General features: G+C 48.0%; 1 protein-coding gene across 1 annotated transcript; it reads left to right on the top strand.

Moving 5' to 3' along the window:
- Positions 1 to 465: 465 nt before the first annotated feature.
- LOC131284859 (uncharacterized) lies at positions 466 to 21,746 on the top strand. The gene is made up of 14 exons (XM_058313718.1): positions 466 to 620; positions 928 to 1,127; positions 2,503 to 4,836; positions 4,907 to 5,049; positions 6,960 to 7,615; positions 7,825 to 7,953; positions 8,057 to 8,183; positions 8,267 to 8,391; positions 8,895 to 9,007; positions 15,298 to 15,545; positions 15,606 to 16,249; positions 16,361 to 18,032; positions 18,144 to 20,869; positions 21,629 to 21,746. The coding sequence occupies exons 1-14, from the start codon at positions 466 to 468 to the stop codon at positions 21,744 to 21,746; spliced, it is 9,390 nt and encodes a 3,129-aa protein (XP_058169701.1).
- Positions 21,747 to 23,020: the final 1,274 nt, after the last annotated feature.

Below are 23,020 nucleotides of genomic sequence, written 5' to 3'. Positions count from 1 at the left end.
TCTTTTTTTCTCATCCTCAGAGATCAACGTTGCAATAAATCTCACCCATCCTCTGTAGTATATAACCAATCATTCAAGAGTGTCTCTGTGTAGGCGGTGTGTAGTGTGCTAGTGTGCGTGCGTGTATGTGCCGGCGGAAGAGTGTATTTATGAAAAGCAACAAAAACCACGCTTCAGTCTTCCTCGACGGAGACGGGAAACTCCTCGATCGAGTGGTTTGTTTCAGTTCAAGCTGAAGTCCCTCCGCGCCACGTTTCTACGGCCGCGCAGTGCCCGAGGCAGCCGGGTAGGACAACTGGAATCAGTTGTTCCCGAACGACGCAACACTAGTGATAGCGAGTGGATTGTGTAGCTATAAAAAAGGTGGGGGGGCAAACAAAAACAAAACATTGCGCACAGAAGGAAAATAAAACGGAGCGGATTTATAGGAGGATATAATAAAATAGTTTATAAAGCAAAAACAACATGGTGATAGGAGAGCAGGTGGAGGGCGGCGAGGCGATGCCGCCCTCGCCCCAACAGTACCCGCCCCAGAAGGCCACGATAGAGAACATCATGAGCGGCATAGAGAACACCGGTACCGTGAAGATGAACAATCACAGGAAAAAACTTCGCCAGAGGTCAGTATACGGGTGGGGTGGGTGTGTAGGGGGAGGGGGAGGATTGGGTTTGCAAAGCAGGAAAAGTTTGCTTCGTGCTCAACACCCAAAAGATAGAACAAAAAATATGAACCGACTTTCCCCGGCTCGGAGAATCACTTTGATTGGGCAAATTGAGGTTTAATTCAATTTTTATTTGTTTGTTTGTGGGTTGCCCTTTTTTCATTCAATCTTGGTTTTCTTCTCTTTTTTTCTTGCACGAATGTGGTCCATTTTCCCGACTACGGCGCCGACGATGACGATGATGATGGCCTTGCTCCACACCCAGATTCGACATCATCAAAAAGCTCGGCCAGGGCACGTACGGCAAGGTGCAGCTCGGCATCAACAAGGAAACCGGCCAGGAGGTGGCCATCAAAACCATCAAGAAGAGCAAAATCGAAACGGAAGCTGATCTCATTCGGATACGGCGGGAGGTGCAGATTATGAGCTCCGTGCAGCATCCCAACATAATACACATTTACGAAGGTATGTCACTACCCCCGTCGTCGTCCCACCCATCCCGGGATTGATGAGGAGGCATGTTGTCCAGTGTGTTTCGAAGCGTGTATTGCAAAGAGGATCGCAGTCGGACATCGGGCGGGGTAACGTTCCATTTTTCCTTCATCCCTTATTGTGACCTACGGACGCTACTCCACGACGGAGGTCACCGGGAATGGTTGGAGGCCACCCTTAGATTTGAGGTCGCCCAATAGATGCCATGGTGTCGAGGTCGCAGACGTGAAGGCTGCGGAGATAAAAGATAATTAGTTTTGTATAGGACGCTTGCGCTCGGTCGGTAGTCGACCTGATCTTTCTAATGTGTCGACATGTGTGTGGGTGTATGTGCAAGATAGAGAGGGAGAGAAAAAGGATCCAAGATTGGTCCAACTATGATTAAATGATAACGAAATGGGGAACCTCGACCCAATTCATTTCAGTTCAGTACCCCCACATCCCCGGAACACCGAAAGACTGTCGTGATTTGATTAAAACACCCCCCCCCCCCCCGGCATAAGCGCAACGTGATAGCGGATGAGAAAAATGGCCCAGTTCGGTTGGTTCGGTCGGTACTGGTCTTGGGTTACGGAAAATTAGGCGAATAGCGCTGTGATAATCAGAATCGATGGTAATTAGAATATGCTAATCGCACCGTTTGTTGCCATGGTGACATAATTCAGCCATTTCGTAGAGGCTGGTTGGGTTTGGCTGCCATTGGAATGGATTATACCGCATCACAAGGGGGATGAATTTAAAGCGATATTTAATGTGCGTGTTTCAACAGCAATTGTGTCATATTTAATTCAATGAGGTCAACACTTTTGTTTTTTGTGTTTGTGCGAGACAAATATACTGAAAGGTTGTTTCGTTTTGTTTTTGCCAACGTATTAAACACTAAGGGACACGCTCCCTAGGAGCCGTTGATGGACTTTCTGTAAATTTCGGGCGTCTCATCAAACGATTACACGTCATTGTAGTGTAGTGTAGTGGAGTAAAAAAAATCGAAACAATTAGCAAAGCTAGTCGGCAACGACAATCGGGAGAAGTATGGCCTACTAGACAGATTAAACCGAAATACTTCTGAAGAAGTACTAGCACTACGAGAAAAAGAGAAAAAATAGGGACTTTGATTGGAGAGAAAACCGGGTGCGACAGAGACAGTTTGATGATTGATCAAACTGAAAAAAGAGAAGCAAATTAACATGGAGGTCCATTTTCTAAACGCTTGTATCACTTCTGCCTTATATTTTTAATACACATATCGACAAATTCCCGTAAAATTTCGGTTTTTCTGCAGTAAAACGAGCCTCCGTTTGAATTAAACCGTCATATTTTCTGACTCTTCCTCTATTCTCGTTGGCAGTATTTGAAAACCGTGAGAAAATGGTACTAGTCATGGAGTTCGCGGCCGGCGGCGAACTGTACGATTACCTCTCCGAGCGGAAGGTGCTGGCGGAGGAGGAGGCACGACGCATCTTCCGCCAGGTGGCCACGGCCATCTACTACTGTCACAAGCACAAAATTTGCCACCGCGATCTGAAGCTGGAGAACATCCTGTTGGACGAGAATGGCAACGCGAAGATTGCTGACTTCGGACTGTCGAACGTGTTTGACGAGCAGCGGTTGCTGGCCACCTTCTGTGGCTCTCCGCTGTACGCCTCGCCGGAGATCGTGAAGGGGACACCGTATCTGGGGCCGGAGGTGGACTGTTGGTCGCTGGGCGTGCTACTCTACACCCTCGTGTACGGTGCGATGCCCTTCGATGGGGCGAACTTCAAGCGGCTGGTGAAGCAGATCAGCCAGGGTGATTATTTTGAGCCGAAGAAACCGTCCCGGGCGTCACCACTGATCCGTGAAATGCTGACCGTGTGTCCGCGACAGCGTGCCAATATCGAGCAAATCTGCAACCACTGGTGGGTGAACGAGGGCTACGATGAGTCCTGTCTCGATCTGGCGGAGGAGCTGGCAAACCAGACACCGGTCCGGTTGGATGTCCTGCTGTCGCTGGCACCACCCTCGGTCACGGCCGACCAGCTACTCGTCGGCAACGGACAGGACGAGGCTAAGGCGAAGGATCGCATCCAGCGAAGCCACTCGGTTGGTTCGATCGTCGACATGGGTGGAACGGAGGCGGAACGGCGAATACTGGATATGGTGGCGGCGGGCGGTGAAGCTGCCCTTATGCCATCGCCGACGCGCACCATCACACCGGCCGAAGCAACGGCGGGCAGTCCGGCACAGACGAAGCGGAAGCTTGAGACGACGGTTTCGACTGAGAATGCTACCGGCGCGGTAAAGAAGAAGGACAGGGCGGATCCGTCGCCTTCACAGCCGCGCATTCCGGAGGTGATGGACATGGAGGAAGAGGAGCAGCAGGGAGCCAAGGAGGCTGAGCTGGAGCAGCCCGTGGAGACGCAGAAGACAAGTGAAGCGCAGCCAGCAGCGGAAGAAGCTGTTGGACAGCAGGAACCGATTCGTTCCACCGAAGCCCCTAGTGGCAAGCTGGTCGAGGCGACTGACGTGCTGGAGGATTTGCAGAACCTCGAAAACATGTGTGATGAGTTGCTACTAGAGGCAGCCGCCCAACCGCATCAATCCAAAGCTCAAGCAGTACAATCAACAACGAAAGTCGATCCATCCTCCGAGCCACCACCACCGGTCAGTGCCAATGGAACATCGGCGTCGGCTGCAAGCACTCCCACATCCGAAGCACCCGTCAAAACTGTCTCGAGTGTTCGAGCGAAGCTGGAGAAGTTGGAGAAGGCTGGTGATAACAGCGAGTCGAAGCCAGCGTCGTCAGCTATACCGGCCGTTCGGAAGGTATTTGGCAAGAACAAAACCACCGATCTATCCTCGGCCATCAATGAGGTGAACACACAACATCCGGTCGGGTCCGCCCATCGGTCGGCCAGCAGCGGCGTCGAGCGCAAGAGCAGCCTGCCAGACGAAAGTCTCGCTCGAACGGCCGAACGGCGAAAGTCACGCATCCTCGAGACTGCGGAGAAGTTCCAGGCCATGAACCAACATCAGCAGCAGCAGCCGGCCGGGTCGGACAAGTTCAAGAAATTTGTGCTCCCAGGCGGAGGCGTGCCGACGGTGGGTAACTATAAGAAGGAGTTCGAACGAAAGACTGGCCTCAGCAACTCGGCCACCTTCACCAAGCCTCCACCGTCTGCATCTACACTGGTGGACGCTCAGCAGCGGAAATTACACGAACCGGAACTTCAGCCGGAGGCCACTCCACCCCCGACGTCCGGGCCGATCAAGAGCATTTCGGGCTTCCAGCAGTCCCACGACGACTGTCGGTCAACGGAGTCCCCTTCGCTGACCACCAGTGGCAAATCGGACGACGAGGTGAAGGAAAGCGACTCGAAGAGCTCGGTCGGTAGCTTCTCGCTCGAGGATGCCCGGCGTTCGATGGAAAACTCGATCGCTATGCTTAGTCGAGCTAAAACGAGCGACACAAGCGCACCGACAACGCCCACCATCGATCAGCTGTGCGCCCGCACGGAGAGCGTTTCAATGATGGAGGACAACGAGCGCGAGCGGAAGCTTAAGAACGCACGGGAAATCATTGGCAACGCCATCCCGATCGGGCGGCTGCGTAAGCCACCGATGCCGTTCGGGGCCAACGGCCGCTCGACGACTGGCACGCTCGGCATCAACAAACCCATCGAGACAATGTCCATCCCGAGAAGTGAGTATTTTGTACGACTGTGTTGTTGTGTGGTTGTTTCAAAAAATCTTCTCTTACGTTTAATTATCAGAAGTGTTGTTCGGTAGCATCCCGAGCACGCCGCGAGATGAGACGAAAACTTCACACGCCGAAATCACACTGAAATCTGCCACGCTTCCCCGACGAAAGCTGTCCAACAAGCCCCTCGAGCTGCTGGGAGATGCACAGACAAAGGTAAGTACTGCATAGTTATGCCTGTATTTTTTTTTATACAAACTAGGTAAAACGGCCCGGTTACACGGCCCAGTTACAGGGCCCGTTTACAGGGCCAGGTTACAGTGCCCGTTTACAGGTCCCAGTTACAGGGCCCGTTTACATGGCCCGGTTACATGGCCCGGTAACACGGCCCGTTTGCAGGGCCCGGTAAACGGCGGTAACACGTCCCGTTTACATGGCCCGGTTACAGGGCCCGGTAAAACGGCCCGGTTACAGGGCCCGGTAACATGGCCCGTTTGCAGGGCCCGGTAACACGGCCCTTTTACATGGCCCGGTTACATTGCCCATTTACAGGACCCGTTTACAGGACCCGCTTACAGAGCCAGGTAACCCGGCCAATTTACAGGACACCGTTACATGGCCTGGTAACACGGCCCGTTTTCAGGGTCCGGTAACACGGCCCGTTTGCAGGGCCCGGTAATACGGCCCGTTTACAGGGCCCGGTTAAAGTCCCGTTTACTGGGCCCAACCTTATGGAAGTAGTTTTATGATTAATTTTATTCTGCGTTGGTTATTTTCATCTCGTTGCCACCTTTCCCAATAGTAAATGCAATGTTCGATTCGAAATTGTCCCCAAAATCACGAAAACGTTTCATTTCCTTTTGTATGCCCAGAGAAAACGGAAACTATTTTAGTAAGATGGTGCAAACAGTATTACGCATACGGTACATGGGGTACACGGTGGTGCAAACATTTTTACGCATACGGTATTTGGTTTCCCTTAGCAACCGGCTAGCGGTTAAGGGGAAATTTCTACGCTGTAAAGGGGAACCTAACGCGTCAGCACAGTCCATCTCACTTTCGCCCTCCCATCGCTCGCTCACTTCTCGCTATTGCTATCTAATGCCATCGTTACCTCTAAGCGTAATTTTAGAGTGGACTAGGTAAAACGGCCCGGTTACACGGCCCACTTGCAGAACCCGTTTACATGGCCCGGTTACAGGGCCCGGTAAAACGGCCCGGTTACAGGGCCCGGTAACACGGCCCGTTTGCAGGGCTCGGTAACACGGCCCGTTTACATGGCCCGGTTACATTGCCCATTTACAGGACCCGTTTACAGGACCTGTTTACATGACCCGTTTACATGACACGGTAACACGGTCCGTTTACAGGACACGGTTGCAGAATCCATTTACATGGCCCGGTGACACGGCCCGTTAACAGGACCCGTTTACAGAGCCAGGTATCCCGGCCAATTTACAGGACACCGTTACATGGCCTGGTAACACGGCCCGGTAACACGGCCCGTTTTCAGGGCCCGGTAACATGGCCCGTTTTCAGGGCCCGGTAATACGGCCCGTTTACAGGGCCCGGTTAAAGTCCCGTTTACTGTGCTCAACCTTATGGAAGTAGTTTTATTATTAATTTTATTCTGCGTTGGTTATTTTCATCTCGTTGCCACCTTTCCCAAGAGTAAATGCAATGTTCGATTCGAAATTGTCACCAAAATCACGAAAACGTTTCATTTCCTTTTGTATGCCCAGAGAAAACGGAAGCTATTTTACTACGATGGTGCAAACATTATTACGCATACGGTAAATGGGGTACACGGTGGTGCAAACATTATCACGCATACGGTATTTGGTTTCCCTTAGCAACAGCATAGCGGTTAAGGGGAAATTTCTACGCTGTAAAGGGGAACCTGACGCGTCAGCACAGTGCATCTCATTTTCGCCCTCCCATCGCTCGCTCACTTCTCGCTATTGCTATCTAATGCCATCGTTACGTCTAACTGTAATTTTAGAGTGGATTGTCGAAGCACATCCTCAAAAATCCATGGAAAAAGACAAGGTGGACTGATAACCGCACTCATTATGATAGATAAAATTAAAAAATATATTTCTTTTATCGGTTGTCTCCTACGTCAGGCCGAACAACGCATGCAGCCGTCAGTTCAACCGCCCGTTGCCTTCCCGCCGATGCGTTTCTCAACCGAAGTGCAGCACCAGATGCCGGACCTTCGCAGTGCCCCGATCGGACGCGAGCTTCCGCCCGCCTTCGCCCCGATGGCCCACCAGCACCAGCAGCATCTGCACCAGCGTGCAAACAGCCTGGAACCTCAGGGCCGGGACCAGCAAGGGTCTTCGGCATTCGCGGCAGCGCAGCAGCAAAAGCCACCCGCATACCAGCGCACCATGTCCGGTGCTGGCTACGGTGCTGGTTACGGCGGTGTGACTTCATCGAACGTCCCATCACGAGCCGGCACCCTATCCCGCCAGTCGACCAACGATTCGAACGACTCGGACAACACCATCTCGCAGGGACCGATTTCCACGAACGCTTCCGGCATCATGTCGGCGGGCACGATCAGCAACAGTGGCAGCACGACGATGCCGATCAAGAAGAGCCCACGGGAGTATATTATCCCGATCGCGGTCGAGGGCGGTGGATTCGTGACGCCACGTGCCAACAGTTTGGAACCGTCCGAGTCAAACATGTCCGCCGCTACGAACGCGAGTGGCGCTGCCGCTGCCGGAGCAGGCTTCGGAATGAAACCACGCATCGGTCGCCCACGTCGACTAGGGTAATTATCGCATCTGTTACCTAATTTTAATGTGAAACCAAAGGTCAAACCCAAATATCTCTATCAAAACTCTTTTCTTGATACTGATGCTTTTTTTTTATACTTGATTTGTTTTTGGTCAACCAAACCAAAAGGGTCTCAAAGGGGAGTTCAATTCATCATTTTGATGATTTAAATCACAAATCCCTTTTTCTTTCGTCCCCGCTTAGTTCGCTACTAATGGAAAACGAAGGCGAAGGTGGAGATGCATCACCTTTCCCACGACTGAACCGACATACCTCGTTGGGACGTGAAAGCGATTCCGAGGAACCGAAATTCAACACGATGCATCGTTTAAGGTACGTAGGATAGAAGGAGTTCACGCTGGCCACACGGCCAGTTCAGTCCAATGCATCGATTCAATTTCATTCTTCTCGCTTTGTCCCGCTTTCGCTTCCACAGGAGCTCGCGACCATCGAAACGTGGTACGGTGGACCCGAACGATTCGGCCAGCTCTGGTGAAGAGGACGACGACGACGGCTTCGAAATTTTGACTGCCGAAAATCTCTTCTCCACGCTTCTTTCTCGGGTGAGTGCCGGGAAAAAGACATAGATGCATTTAAACTAACACCGATCGATTTCATGTGTCATTATCTCCTTTCCACCGCCTAGGTTCGTGCCCTTACCAATCGTCTCAACGTAAACGATGTCAATTCGCCGCGATTCCCAGCGTCACGGTTCATGAACAATCTGCGTCAAACGCAGGCCCCCTTCTGGCATCAGGATCCATTCGGAAGGTATGTATTGGGTTAGCATATTGCCATGCACCACCGCTATTTAAAGGATCCCCACAAGACTGCAATTTATGGCGATTTAGCTTAGTTACCTTATTTAGGGCGATAGGTCTTACAATCTGTGTAGGTACTCTGTGTATATACTTATACGTTTTACTTGTTTTGATTTAAGGAAAACAAATAATAGCAAACCAACAACCAAGTCTTTTTCATTTCGTTTCAATTTGACTTACTTATTAACAGTTTATCGGACAGAATTCTTCATTGTGAATTTAATGTATCAACTATTCTGTTCTAATAATTTGTTCACGTTTGTCCACATTTAAAATTATCAGTTTGAATGTTCGATACTATTCACTTTAAGATAGTTTATAGTAAATCAATTGCATTATTCAGTTCGAAATATAAGTCATTATGGTTCATGTTCTTTTTATTGTCTTGCTCTTTTGCATAAGTTATCCCGAAGTGGTAAAATATGTTTTTCTTCTGTCTTCCCATCGGCGCAGGCACATGAACGAAGGCCACGGGGCCAACGCCGCCTGGCGGCATAGCATGTCGCGGGATCTGAGCACGGACATCGATTCAATGTTTTCGCGCAGCGGAGCCACACTTCCAAGAGGTGAATATCGTAGCTTTTTTTAAGTAGGTGTCGTCACCCATAGGGTTTTTGTTTCTATCACTTTACGATATTACTATTGCTCCTATTGCCATTTACTTTACTCGTGACTGAGTGCTGCGCCAGCTGTTCACGGAATGATAACATAAGCTCGTTTTACAATGATATTTTTACTCATGTGTTTCCCTACCGTTTTTTGTTTACTTTTGCACCTTTCACTTTATTTTTGTTGATCGATACCGCTACAACTCTGAAGAAGCAAAGAATCGCTTTAAATTTTTACTTTGATGCTCTGAGCTCCCTTCTCCCCACCCCCTCTCGATGAACCTTCCCCGAGGTTGAATGTGCGTACCGTGGCCTTTAACGGTGTTGGGGGCCAATTGCAACAATGGCCGAGGACAACAACAGCAGCACGAATTTACTGATAAGAGTAATTGAAATTTAAAGAGCACCAATTAACTGATAAGAGTAATTGAATTTAAAGAGAAATAGTCTATCTCAGCCTGTTGCTGTTTTCATTTGATTTCAACCCATTAAGAGAAGTTTGCCAGACCACAGAAAATATCTAAAAGATTTAAAACGATAAGTGAACTTAGAACTATCATTCATTCAACAAGTGAAGTGCGGTCGTTGCCTTCATGCGCCAAACCATGCTTCCATGTGTTCAATGATCATCTCTTTGGTGTGCTCTAGGGCTTTTGATGGTTGTAGAGGTGTATACCTTTCTTTTTAAAACATGCATTATATTCCTTATGTACTCGACTGGCTTGCAAAGCGCGTACTCGATTGAAGGTAGCTATTTTTGTTTTCTATTTTTCAATTTCTCTAGTTATTATATATTCACTATTACGTTTGCGACTATTACAATCACTGGTTCATTGCATACACACAACTGATCCAAGAAGAACAAAAACTCAAAACAAACCATGCATAACCCAAAACCTTTATAGAGGTAAACGGAGCGTTTTTTTTTTAATTTTTGTGGCTCCTCAGTAATGCCTTCTTCCGCGACCGAACTAATTGGCAAAGCAATTCACACTTTTACACGACATCGAATAGAATGTTTGGATTGAGCGTAGTCCCGTAGCGTGTTCGTTCTTGTTTTGGTTTTTGGTATTGTATTGCGTATATTTATATAAATATATAATATATAATATATATATCTTACAATCGGACACGAGAAAAAAGGAAAAGAAAAATGTTCCAACCCGTATCGGTGGCTGATGAATAAAAAAAAATATGATGGCACGAGATAAGCAAAGAAACAGTAGAACAATCAATTTTTATAAACTTTTAAGGGTGCTGATATGAAAAATGAGGTGACTAAAGAAGCTGCTTAGCTGTCTACCGTAGATAACAACGAATCAAATGATGCGCAAAACATGTCAATTAAATAAAGTTACGTTTTTCTTTCTCAAAAACAAAAGCTGTATTCGAATTTTAAAAGCAATAATCCGTATTCTTTTTCTCTCACCCAATGCCTCTGCAAGTCAATCCAAAATATTTGTTTAGTTATCCTCTCAAACTTGTCGTTCCTTGCCAAACGTGACGAGAGAGATTCATTTTAGTTTATTAACGTTTTTAGCTAAAATAGTTTCTTTTTCAAATTGAATAAAAACAATTATCTCTCTCGTTTTTTTTTTCGCTGAAGAAGTTTATGTTTCGACTATATATTCAATCAGTGCTCTTCTAAACAAAACCGCAAACGATCGATCATGGTGGAAACATTGTTCTTTTCGTTTTCGTAACAATCACCGCACAAACTCCGCGAGAGAGATGGTTAAAGTTTGCAGAGCCAAAGAACTGCATTGCACACATCAATGGCAAATAATTATATAAAACATATAAACATAATTCGAAAAAATGTTAGCCACGCAATTCTACCACATAACAACAAAAGAAACCCGTCAGAAAAATTGAGAGGTTTACTAAAGGAATATTTTTGGTTGATTGTACAAAACACTCCAAGGTTGTCCGAAAGAAGCCCGATCTTTCTTAGCTCGAGCTGGCATGGCAGTCGTCGATTCGATCGACGTTGTGCCAGTTTTCTTCTTCTCTGTCAAACTTTAACCATCTATCAATGTTCGTCCTTAGAGCGAGTGTGTGTGTCTTTTTGTGTATGTGTGTAAACTTATATTATTGAGTGCATTTTTTTATGAGCTTAAAATCATTTATGTTTGCGTTTTAATAATTTTCTGTATTTTCCATATTATTGGGTAAAATTTTTAAAGAGCTTTCATTTCGTCCTTGATTTGTTTTGGCCTGTTTAATTTGTGTGGAAGATGCATAACAAATCATAGGAACTAATTAGAGATATTCAAAAAATATATTTGGTAATAGGTTACCAATAATCGTTTAAACGCGCTGTAAATTTGTGATTGTAAAACTAGCGAAGTAGTAAGTCGCTGGTGCGCAAAGAATACAGAAATGTACTCCTGTTTTAACCAGGCTTTTATGAAAAGAAATTGAGTTTTAAGCAATTGGACATGAAAAACAAATGTATTCAAAAGACTTATACTTGTACCTTAAGAAATTGAAAGTGCCATGAACGTAATTTACAGATCACAATTAACAAAAAATATCGATACTGGTGCATTTGGACATGGGGAGAAAAATTCTTGTTTCTTACCATTGTGGAGGCATCATTGCGATTTCACGGCTTCATAATTCATTATTCTTACAAAAAAAACATAAAAAGGAATCTCGCTGCGATAAGCATACAAAAATAATAACACTGCCGCAACATTGTGGAACATTTCTGTATTCACGTTCGAGTCTCATTTCGGGAACATTATGTTGTACTACTTTCCCGTTTCATTGTCGTTTCATACGCTCGAGCATGATGGCCTCACGGTTCTGTCCCGTCTGTTATGTTGACCGTTTTCTCAATGTTCAGTTTTCTTCTTTCTTCGCCTTTGCATTAAACAGCAGCGGCTATAGAAGGCCAATCTTGTATGCACCTGTAACTGAGCAATGTCTGTCTGTGTTTAAGATTTCCTTTCATTATAATTTCATTGTCGTTTTCGGTTGTCAGTCCATTCCATGCTCATTGTTGCGTGTTATTCTTTTTTTTATGTGATTGCAGTGGGATTCCGCGTTACGTTATCTCATGTACCAAAAACCAGTACGAGTAGTAGTTCCCACACAGTCTCGACTCCACCCGCAACCCTAGCTTCTAGTACAACTTCAGCAACGAATTCTTCTACCACCAACAACAAGAACAACAACAACAACAACAACCAGAACAACAATACCATCACTATCAATACTAGCAAGTCCAGTTCTTCCTCCAAGAACAACAGCAACACAGCAACAACAGGCACTCCGCCGGGCGACAACATTTGATCGTCCCGATGGCGCTTTCGATCGTGAAGCGTATGAGAAGAACGTTAGAACAAGGATAACGAGTCAAAAACATGGCGAAGAACAGCCTCCACTGTTGTAGAATAGCCCAACAGTCATAGTCCGTATACCTCTTAACTGTGCCTATACGATGCCTCTTTGCCACACTAACGCACCAAATAGCAAGTAGTTTTTATGTTTCTCGTTCAGCGACGATCCAACTTTTGATCGGCTGGAATGAAATAGAGTTATCATTTGTTTGAAACACGACAAGGAATTTTAGAGTAGGAAGCTTTTTGGATAAAGGAGTAAAACGAAACAAGCTAAATGGAACAGACAATTGGGAAGCCAGGATTGAATAACCATCGTGACCTCTGAAAATAATTCGACAAACGAATGAAGTAATGAAGTGCTGTTATTGTTGCTTGCTATCTTCTCCATCACTGAACTGCTTATACTACCAAAACTGGCCGCATTGGCAAGGATAAAACGCAATCTAAAACCCCAAAGCGAAACAAAAATGTTAGAAAACGATCGCACTCACCGAGCTACACACAAAAACAACACTCTACTCACACACCGATCGTTCGATCACACGAAGGTGATATGTTGTCAATGCATGCGTTAACATGTGTTTCTTTTAAAAAAATTCTTTTTACGTTTCGTCCCCCCCCCTCCTAGTTTCTATTCCTTTTTGATATATACTAACAAAACTGTTTATCGCTGAACAAATAAACCGGCAAGTACTTAAGTAACTTCCACCAGTTTTCTGATACATGGATCTTTGTAGTCTTTCATGTTTGTAACAGGTCTTTTCTCACAACCAATAGCCTTTATGTAGGGACGTTTGTTTGATGTGTGCAAAACGAAAAAAAAAAAATAGTTTACCATCGAGTAAGTAACACCTTGTTTCGTAACGACTTTTTTTAAACATATTATTTTACGTTATTGAAAGTGATAATAAAATGGAAACAAAAAGCAGTGAAGAAAACACACTTTTTTTAAGGGTACTACCGTACGCAACCCCACGCGTTAAGATCCGCAGGGATTCTGTTTATTCCGAAATAGGTTGTAGTGATTGTTTTTACATAATTGCTTATCTCAATGGTTATATTATTGCTTTGATTTTTAATTCCTGTTTGTTTTCGATGTTTTGTAGCGTTTGATAATTTTTGCATGCAAGTTTATGTTTGTGTTTGAAAGTACTACTATTTGCTTCTCTGACCAGCAAAGATCGTAAGCTACAGGTGCACCGTTAAAGGACGAATCGATTTTTAAGAAATTGATCTGAAAACTTCGCTGTGCACAAACTACGTTTCCTTAATAAAGCACCGCGGGTAGGCAAATGGTTTTATTTCGAATGGAAATATACCTTCACGCAGGCGTGGTAAGTATGAATTTAAATTCGCCACGGTCTCGTTCTCGCAACAGTTTCAGTTCGAAAGGACCCGTGGTGTGTAGTGTACGATAACACCAGCATAGATCATCATCAATCATCATATAGCTGAATCATGTTTAATGTCACATCGTGCTCATGATTTCCTTCCACTTCCCCGCCACCAATTCCAAGTATGTGAGCCTTTCTCCGCTGTCCCATCCACTACGGTGCTGGTGCTCCGTTTTTATTAAAAAGTTTTTATGCATTCACCTTCCCGGATGTCGCAAAATATGAATCGGACAGAGATAAACGATAGAAGATCAGTAATGAAAGATTGTGCTAGCAATACCCACATTTTTCGCTCCCAGATTATGACTGTGCGTTGGCGATCCCGTTCTGGCCCACTTGAACTAATAGTGTGCTGGTCTCCTTTAGCAGCTCTGCCGGGAGAGCGCTGTGTGACATTCAGAGATCGCATGTTGTGTTCTCTCGCAGCAGTGCAGTAGAACGAGAGTACTTCTTCAGTACTCATAGCAAACGTTAAAACAGAATGCAGTCCTACTCTTACTCCTATCAAGGATTATCAAATTGGTACTCGGACATCGCGATTCTGTTCACTGCAAAGCAAAACGAGTTGCGCCAGATCCTGCAGTAACAGGCAGTGTATTTCTACTCCTTCCTTAAGTTTGATAATGATTATAACACTCCGACTCAACTAACTTAATGACAATTTTCATATAAAAGAATCATTCCTGTTTTCTCTGTTCAATACGTAAAAGTATAAAATAAATTAAAAGAAAAAATAAATTTTCAAAACAAAAGTTTTTCCCTAAACGTACTAAAAAATAAAAAAATAATATATGTTAAATGACATATGCATTTATGTATCAGTTTTTCGTTTTTGTCGTTATTCGCATAGCATCGTAGATGGCGATCGAACTGAGAGCAATCTCGATGTAATGCGAATAACGATAAAGACGAAAAACTGATACATAAATGCATATGTCATTTAACATATATCATTTTTTTATTTTTTAGTACGTTTAGGGAAAAACTTTTGTTTTGAAAATTTATTTTTTCTTTTAATTTATTTTTGTTCTCCACCCCCGACGAGAATCCATCCGAGATGTGTTTGCTGCTTTGGTGAGGCAAAATTTGTGTATCCTCTCATTCCTTACTTTCGATTGATGACGATCATCATCCTTCCTTCGCTCCATCGGTCTTCCCTTTTCTACCTGGATGCTGACGCTCGACGATTTGATCTGATCGTATTGGAAACAAACAAACCAAAAACACATGATAAAATCCTTATCTTACATTTTGGCTATTGCAAAATTTGTCGATTTCCCGTTTGCGAACTGTATTCGTTTTTTCTTTCTCTCTTTCTCTTTCTCTCACTCTCTACTTCTCTCCTTCCAACGCTCGCGATCCTGGTCGATCCTTACTCGAAATGGCTGCCTTCCTACATACTTCCGTCTTTTCTCTCTACCTCTCACCCGCTTTCTCTCTATCTCTCTCCCTCTCTCTTTGTCCATTCTGTGTTCCTCCTGTTCCATACATCCATCTCTTCCAGGCACTAGATCCAAAACACAAAATAACCATGTAACGAACAGTAGTAATAACAGCAGCATCAGCAACCAAACCTACCACCACCACCACCATCACCACCATCAGCAACAACAACCACAACAACAGCAACCACCACCACCTCCACCGCCGCCAAACAGCAGCAACAACAGCATCCGTAGTAGTTATAACAATAGGTATAGCTATCATCCGCACTCATCATCTAACCATCTTCCCCCGTCCACCACCACCACCACCAACAACAACAACAACAACAACAACAACACCGCCGCCTCATCCTCCTCCTTCTACAAGGATCTGGCATCCTTGGCCGCGTACGGCGCCTACAACGGGGGTGAGAGTAAGGACGCCAGCTCCAGTGCGCTGGGGGTTGGAGGAAGAAGAAGTAGTGTCGAAGGCGAGGGAACGGGTTTCGTGGCAAGCGGTACCAATGGTGCGAGCCACCAGCCAGACGAAGCGGACGGTGCCGGCAACGGCACGACGGAGGAAAATCTGGATCTGCGCGATCTCGATCTGTCGCAGTTGCGTCTGTCGAAGCGTGACCTAGAGACCCTGTCCAGCATCACGCCGGCGCTATCACAGCGCGTCCAGGAGCAGCTGCTGGCTCAGCTACCTCCGCAACAGGCTCGCAAGCTCTCGCGTACCCTCTCGATCCAGAACAGCGGAGGGTCGTCACTGGCATCGGCCAACCAGCGACTCTACCGGCGAAGCTACAGCAACAGTTCCGGCAGCAGATCGGTCGATGCGACCGACTACGGTGTTGGTGGTTGGAGTGCGTCCGGAGGAGGGGGCCGGCGTGGTGGAAGCCAACCGCGGGACATCCTATCGCCACCACCGGCGTACCAGAGTACGACACCGCTGTACGAGAAGTACGCTCCGTACGGTTCGTCCAGCATTCCCAGCGATGTCTCCGGTATGTCTGCGTACGAGGCGAGAAAGTCGGCCTCACCACACACACTGTCGACACGTGCACTAGGATCCACCACCACCAACTCCATGACCACAACAACAACATCAACAACAACAACACCATCACCACACCGCTTCAGTCCGGCGGCGGAGGGTCTTGCTCCAACGCAGAAGCGTCTGTCACGCTTCCTTCGGCCCGACTTTTTCGATCCACCGAAGGAAGAACGACCACAACACCACCTCGAAGAGTCTGCATCTGGGGCGATGGAGAATGGCTCGGACTCCACCTCACCGCTCGTTACGATGCGCGAGGGAAGCGCCAGCGGACGAGCACGCCGGGAGAAGCTGGCGAACGATACGATCACCGATCGGTTGAGCTACTTCCTGGAGAAGTACAAAAAATCGGACGCAGACGAGGAGTTCGGTGGAGTTCGTGCGCACCGGCGAAGTCTTTCGCGTTCCCGCGAAATGGAAGACCCAGCGGCAAGATCGGAGCAGTACCGGTCGGCGGCGGAAACACTCTCGCTGCTGCAGGAGCAGCTACAGGATCTGACCAACATGACGTCGCTTACGGCACAGATGGCACAGCTGAAGAATGCCGGTGCAGGTGAAGAAATGCCGCCACCTTCGATTCCACCGTCGGAGTGTAGTGTGCCGGGATGCCCAGATTGTGGTGGAACGCAGCCGGACGATAGTACCATCCCGGCAGTCACGGAAGTCACAGCTTCCACCATGGATGGTGCACCAACGCCGACTGAAGTCGTGGCTCCAGCGTCTATAGAACCGAAGCCTACAACGAAGAAGATTGTCAAGGTTAAAAAGGTGAAGATAGTGAAGAAGGTGGTTGCCGGCGGAAGCACAGGAACCAGTGAAACCGCCACGCCCAATGGCGTGGAATCCAGCACTCCTACGGTCGTGGTAAAGAAGGTGAAAAAAGTGGAACAACAGCCAGATGTAGCCACCCAACCGCGTCCAGCTGCAGCCAGTACAGTATCGGCGGAGAAGCAGAAGAAAGAGTCCAAGTTGATACGCCCGAAATCGTATCCCTGCAAGGAACCGGGACAGGACACCACCAAGCTATCCGTTGCGGGAGACATTTCCCTCGAGGCACCGATGTCGAACGCTTCCGAAGCAAAGGAACTACCGGCTGACCAACAATCGACAAGCTTGGTCGCTGCCGAGTTTCCCGCCGTTACTAGTGCGGGAACTCCTTCGAACGCCGTCAGCAAAATCGCTCGTCCAAAGAGTTTCCCTTCGTCAAAGCTGACTCCTCCGAAAGATCTAAAGTTACCAAAGTCACCCACATCCGAAGGAGGTCCAGTCGTGAAAGAGGATTCTGGTACCGGAGCGACATCTCAGCCGTCGGAGGATATCAAATCGAACGGAACTGGCTCGACGGCAGTGGAAGCATCGTCGGGAAGCACAACCACCAGTCCGCCGAAGAAGGTGAAAAAGGTTATACGGATCGTGAAGAAGGTTTCCAAAGCGTCGACTTCCGAAACCAACGGCAAAGTGACCAGCGTAGTGTCCTCCGTCGAAACTGCCCCGGGGAAAACAACGAAGGAGGGTTCAGTGGCGAAGGAAGTGACCGGTAAAACGGTCACTATCAAGGAACCCCCGACGGTTAACTCTGAAGCGGTGACCACCACTTCGGCGGCGAAGGAAAAATCGAAATCGCCAGAAAAGAAACCCAAGCAGGGCTTTCTGGCCAGCATTGGGCAGAAGTTTGAAAAGTTCCGGGACACCAGCAAGAGCAACAAGGAGAAGAAGGCAGCCGCTGCGGCGGCCGCTGCCGCAACAGCAGCCATTGAGGCGGCCTCCGCCGAAGCCCTTCTCCCCGATACAGCTGTACCGGCGATGGTTCCGGGAAGCTCCTCCGTGATGGAAGTGACCTCCAACACACCGGATGTTATAGGGTCGAAGCAAGCGGCGGATCAATCGGTGCCGCTGAAGAAGGAGAAGAAAAAGAGCAAGAGTGTCACCAACGCAACGCTCTTGCCGGACGACGCTCCGATGGGCGAGAAAGGTTCGACGCGCAAGTCGCGCATCGACTCGGTGATACGGAACCTGCGCGAACTGTCGACGGGGCCGCGCGTGCCCGAGTTGACCGAATCGAAGCTGATCAAGCGGGCCGTCAGCGTGGAGGAGATGCCGGGCACGTTCAACCGGTGTGGCGTCACCAAGGTACTGGGGCTTTTTAGGAAAATTGAGAAAGATTCACGCAATAACCGTCTTCTTAATACCAAGTCGTCTAGCCACATCGTGATGGGTGGTCGGTCGGACGATGGCCCGACTTCCCCGCGCCGTCCCGATATGCCCGACCTGATGCAGCCGATCGAGCGCGACGTTCACAGGCTGCGGGAGGTCGCCGAACTGCAGCCGTCGAAATCATCGGCCGGATCTGGTTCGGTGGTCCGCCAGAAGGCGTACGGTGGTGCCCGTAGTGACACCGTGCTACCCCAGTACCCGACCACCGCCGGGAGCACACTCTCCAACGGGGATGGCGGTGGTGACGGTGAGCAGCGTAAGTTTAGGGTGGCACCGCCCGGTGCCCGCCCGTCTTCGATATCGCAGATACCGGTTAAGTATGGCTATCCCGGTTGCGAGAAAGATTGCCAAACGCCGCCACCCCATGGTGGTAGCGAGGGTGAAAACGCCGGTGAGACTGGTGGCAGGCCCGGCCGGAAGCAGCCGAACAGCAGTGCTCCTTCCCGCGAAGAACCGGACCGAAGGGGCCGGGCCCGTGCGCTGACGATCGATCTCGAGCAGGCCGTACACTCGGCGACGGAAAAACTGAAGCGCCTGCAGCGGGCGAACAGCTGTAATCACCACAGTAGCAACATACCGACAACACAACAACAACAACAGCACCCCTACCACCAGAATTCCCACCATGCCAACAATAATTACATCAGCAATCCTAGTAGCAATAGTCTAGCACTAGCAAATAAGGCTTGCGTGAACAACAACACCACCACCACCACTACCACCGGTTACACTAGCAACACACCAACCGCAGCATCGGTTGCTACGATGGGTAATGGAGGTAGCAGCAATAATAACTATAGCTACCCCCCGCCGTTACCCTGCGAGATGACACTAGGGTCAACGGGCGGTACGACGGCTTCGTCAGGATATAATAGCATGAGCAACAACAACAACAACAACAACAACCACGAAAATAATATCAATCTCTACTGCACACTGACACCGTCGTACGATAGCATCACCAACTACTCCTCTGGTTCGCGAAGTAGTCCGTACGACGACAACTCGTCCAGCACGTTCCTTTCGCCGTCGGAGGAACGCGAGCTGTACTTTGACAGCTGGTCGGTGTGCTCGGACGAGCTGCTCGGTGGCCACCCGATGCACGCGTCCGTGTCACCGGCGTCGTCGTCGTCCGTGTCCCGGCGCCAATCGCGGCTACTAACCACCCCCCAACTGACCTCTGTCTCCCCAGTAGATCCGGACACGGAGAGCGTCATCGAGCGGATCCGACGTAAGAGCTTCTACACGCGTTTCAACGAGAAGAAACCGGCCAAACGAGCCTCGGCGAGTAACCTGTTGGGTACGAATGGTAGTGGACCGCAGGCGACCGCATCAGCTAGCAAGGACGGTGGAAGCTACGGGTACTACGGTGCAGGCGGTGGTGCGACCAGTAGTAGCAGCTTCACACGCGAGAAATCACTTACGCGAGGTGGATCCTCGTCCTACCTGCTGCGGTCCTCGTCAAAGGACCCCTACGGCGGTGGCGGTAAGTACGACGGGTATGCCACGGTTGGTCGCAGTGGCGATCATCTCCACAGTCACCACAATCGCTACGCCACGATGGTGAACCTGAGTAAATCGAACCGAAGCGTGCGCCAGCTGCGTCAGAGTAGCCTGGACGTTCCCCTGGCAACGGGCGGCGGCCAGGACTATCACCAGCTGGCAAACCATCACCACCACCACCTACTACACCATCACCATCACTACCATCCGGTTCAGCAAGCGTCCGCTACGACTGCTTCGTCGCTGTTGTCACGAACCGGTTCGCGGCGGCTCCTCGACCGAGCGACCGACGACGATCCGCTGACCGATGGTTTCAACTACAACAACAATCTCCACCTCCACCGCCACAACAGTAACATCATCAACAACAACAACAACAACAACAACAACAACAACAACAGCCAACACCACAAGTACACACGCAACACATACTACGAAGGCACTCCGTCGTCGTCGTCGGCGGCGGCGGCGTACGGGGCGTCCTACACACCGAAGCGTCGTTCGTCGTTCGTGGGCGGCGGTGGAGTCGGTGGCGCCGCTTCCTCATCCTGCTACGGCACTAATATAGCTTCGTCCTCTTCGTCGATCGCGCTAGATCTGCTCAAGGATAGGGACAATCGCGCGGACGGCGGCAACCACGGATCGGCAACGGCTTCCTCCTCCTCGTCGACTACGCTGTCCGCGTCGGATAACTACGGTGCTGGTGCTGGTGCTGGTGGAGGTAGCGGTGGAAGCAGCAGTGGTGGTGCAACAACCAGTGGAGCGCCACCGCGAACGATCCGGGCGTATGAGGCGCGCAGCAGCTCGCTCCTGACACCAACGGCATTGCGCGACGCAGGACGCTACGGTGGCCGGTACGATAGTGGAACACTAACCAAGTAAGTATTATCCTGACAGCGGGCCGCATGTTCGCGTCCCGTTCATTCTCTGTGTGAATATGTATATGTCCAGTCATGGTTGGGCCAAAATGTTTGATGAGTGCACGGCTATCCTTTTTGGGATCGACAAAACATTTTATTTTGAGCTTTTCACCAAACTCTTTTTAGTCAAACCAAATCATCTCACCGGTTTTTGGGCAGAACTTCTACAAACCGACAAACCTAGGCAAATGTCTGAGATAAAGCAATTAGTAGATTAGGTATTTCGTTTCCTAGTCGCAAGTGTAAACAAAAACCTGTTCATATTTCAGTTTAGTTGAAAGAATTCTTAAATAGTGGTGCGAAATCCAATGCTATATACAATAGAAAATTCTTTACGAATTAGATCCTTATGCAATGCGAGTTTCTTCCTACACATTCCTTCTTCTTCAGGCTACAAATGTGTTCTAATATCTTTCGAGTTCTTTGTAATGGAAACCTGCTTGCATCTAGTTCATTATGTTTCCGGTCAGGGTCAGAATAACTTTCTAGTTTTCGACCGCCTTTACGAACGCCGTTTGTGTTCTACGGTACGAGGCATACCTTGCTGTTTTTTTAATAGTGTTGTTGCTTGTAAATTTAACCAAATGTAAATGTTCAAACGGATGTGTAACTAAAGGTTAAATCAATTCTCTTGTTCACTGTTCCCCGATATCTTCGGAAAGTCTATAAAACTACTTGAACGAATTAACGCAATTTTCGTTACCGCAAACATCCTAGCAACGCAGTGCAACTAATCAAAAGCCGACTCTATTCCCTCTTGCTCCGGTGCACTACCTCCACCGCTGGCAACACGCGTGGCCAATCGCACCATCGTCACACCGACGCCCGATTGTGAAGCCATTCCGCCAGCCCATCCCCCCACCGTCACCGTACTGCCCTTTACCGGAACTTTATGCTTTCCCTGCCGCTAGGATGATCGCGGTCGGGCTTTTCCTAATCTGCCTGCTTCTAGCCTGCCTTCCTATCGGCTTTCTTTTCCCCAAAGCGGCCTCGCAACCGTGAGGTAAAGTAGACTACGCTGCAATAGTAATAACTGTCTTCAAAGAACGAAACATTTAGCAAGCCCCCATCTGCTTGGTTTAATCCTGGCTTTTGCGTGTAATTTCATTCTCCTGCACTATCCTCGTGCCTGCCATGTTCTAATCAAATCGTGACGTTTTCCCCTTTTCGCAGAAACTACCGAACTAGAACGTCGTCCACGTCGAAGACTATGGATGCATAAACCATGAAGCGTTGTATGGCACCGGAAAATGGTTTGCCCCAAACAAACCTTTTTAAAACGGTCTTCGAAGAAGGGTTAATTCCATGAGGAAGCAAAGCTTGGCATCTACACGGAGACCTCTCGCAGCGGGTGTAGACAGTGTTTGTGGTATATAAGTCACAAACCAACACCAAACGGAGAAAAAAAAAATCGGTAAAACAACTGTTTTCAAATAAAGTTACAGACTAGAAAAAATTGCATTTAGCCTATTAGCGAGAAGGAACCATAACTACTAGAAATGAATGATTGTACCAAGCTCACACCACTAGAAGCCAAATAATAAATTATTTTGAAAGAAGTTGACAACGAGGAAGAACAGTACAGAAAATCAAAAGAATGAATGCGAGTGAGAAGAGAATTGAAGATTGATTAAAATGAGGAAACGAGGTGTAATGAGTGAGAAGATTAAGCATAGAAGGATTTAGACAATTTTAAAACGTATCGTATTTTAACAAACAGTTACCCCAATTCTCATTGCCATTGTGTGTCCTTAAACGCAGAAAGTACGGTGTGATCTCGTCAGATCGCCAACCGGCTACGTACTGTTAACGATAGGTTCACTCTACAGTACCGTATTTCGTTCGGAACAGCAGTGCACAAACCAAACCAAGCGAAACCGCCCCCACCAGAAAGAAACTAAAACTGAATCGTTCACAATCTCGCCATACAATCACCATGCGTCTCCATGATGTATCGTCCATGCCGCTTACTATGTGTAGATTCAGGGATTGCAAGAATTCGTCCGTTTACCATCAATCAAACGATCTAGTTTACTGAGGGCTATCGAGTTTTTCGACACCTACTAGATCATATTTTTGACAAAAAATCCATATCCATTAAAAAATCAA

Source organism: Anopheles ziemanni, chromosome 3 (genome assembly GCF_943734765.1).
Source record: "Anopheles ziemanni chromosome 3, idAnoZiCoDA_A2_x.2, whole genome shotgun sequence".
Taxonomy (NCBI): domain Eukaryota; kingdom Metazoa; phylum Arthropoda; class Insecta; order Diptera; family Culicidae; genus Anopheles; species Anopheles ziemanni.
Note: the sequence above shows the minus strand (reverse complement) of the source record. Positions and strands in the feature narration are given on the sequence as shown.

Excerpts from the sequence above, each read along its gene's own strand:
- LOC131284859 (XM_058313718.1), top strand. The coding sequence starts at position 466 with ATGGTGATAGGAGAGCAGGTGGAGGGCGGCGAGGCGATGCCGCCCTCG. Across the intron at positions 4,837-4,906 it reads GACAATGTCCATCCCGAGAA|AAGTGTTGTTCGGTAGCATC; the intron begins GTGAGTATTTTG and ends TTTAATTATCAG. Across the intron at positions 18,033-18,143 it reads CCGCAACAGCAGCCATTGAG|CAAGCGGCGGATCAATCGGT; the intron begins GCGGCCTCCGCC and ends ATAGGGTCGAAG.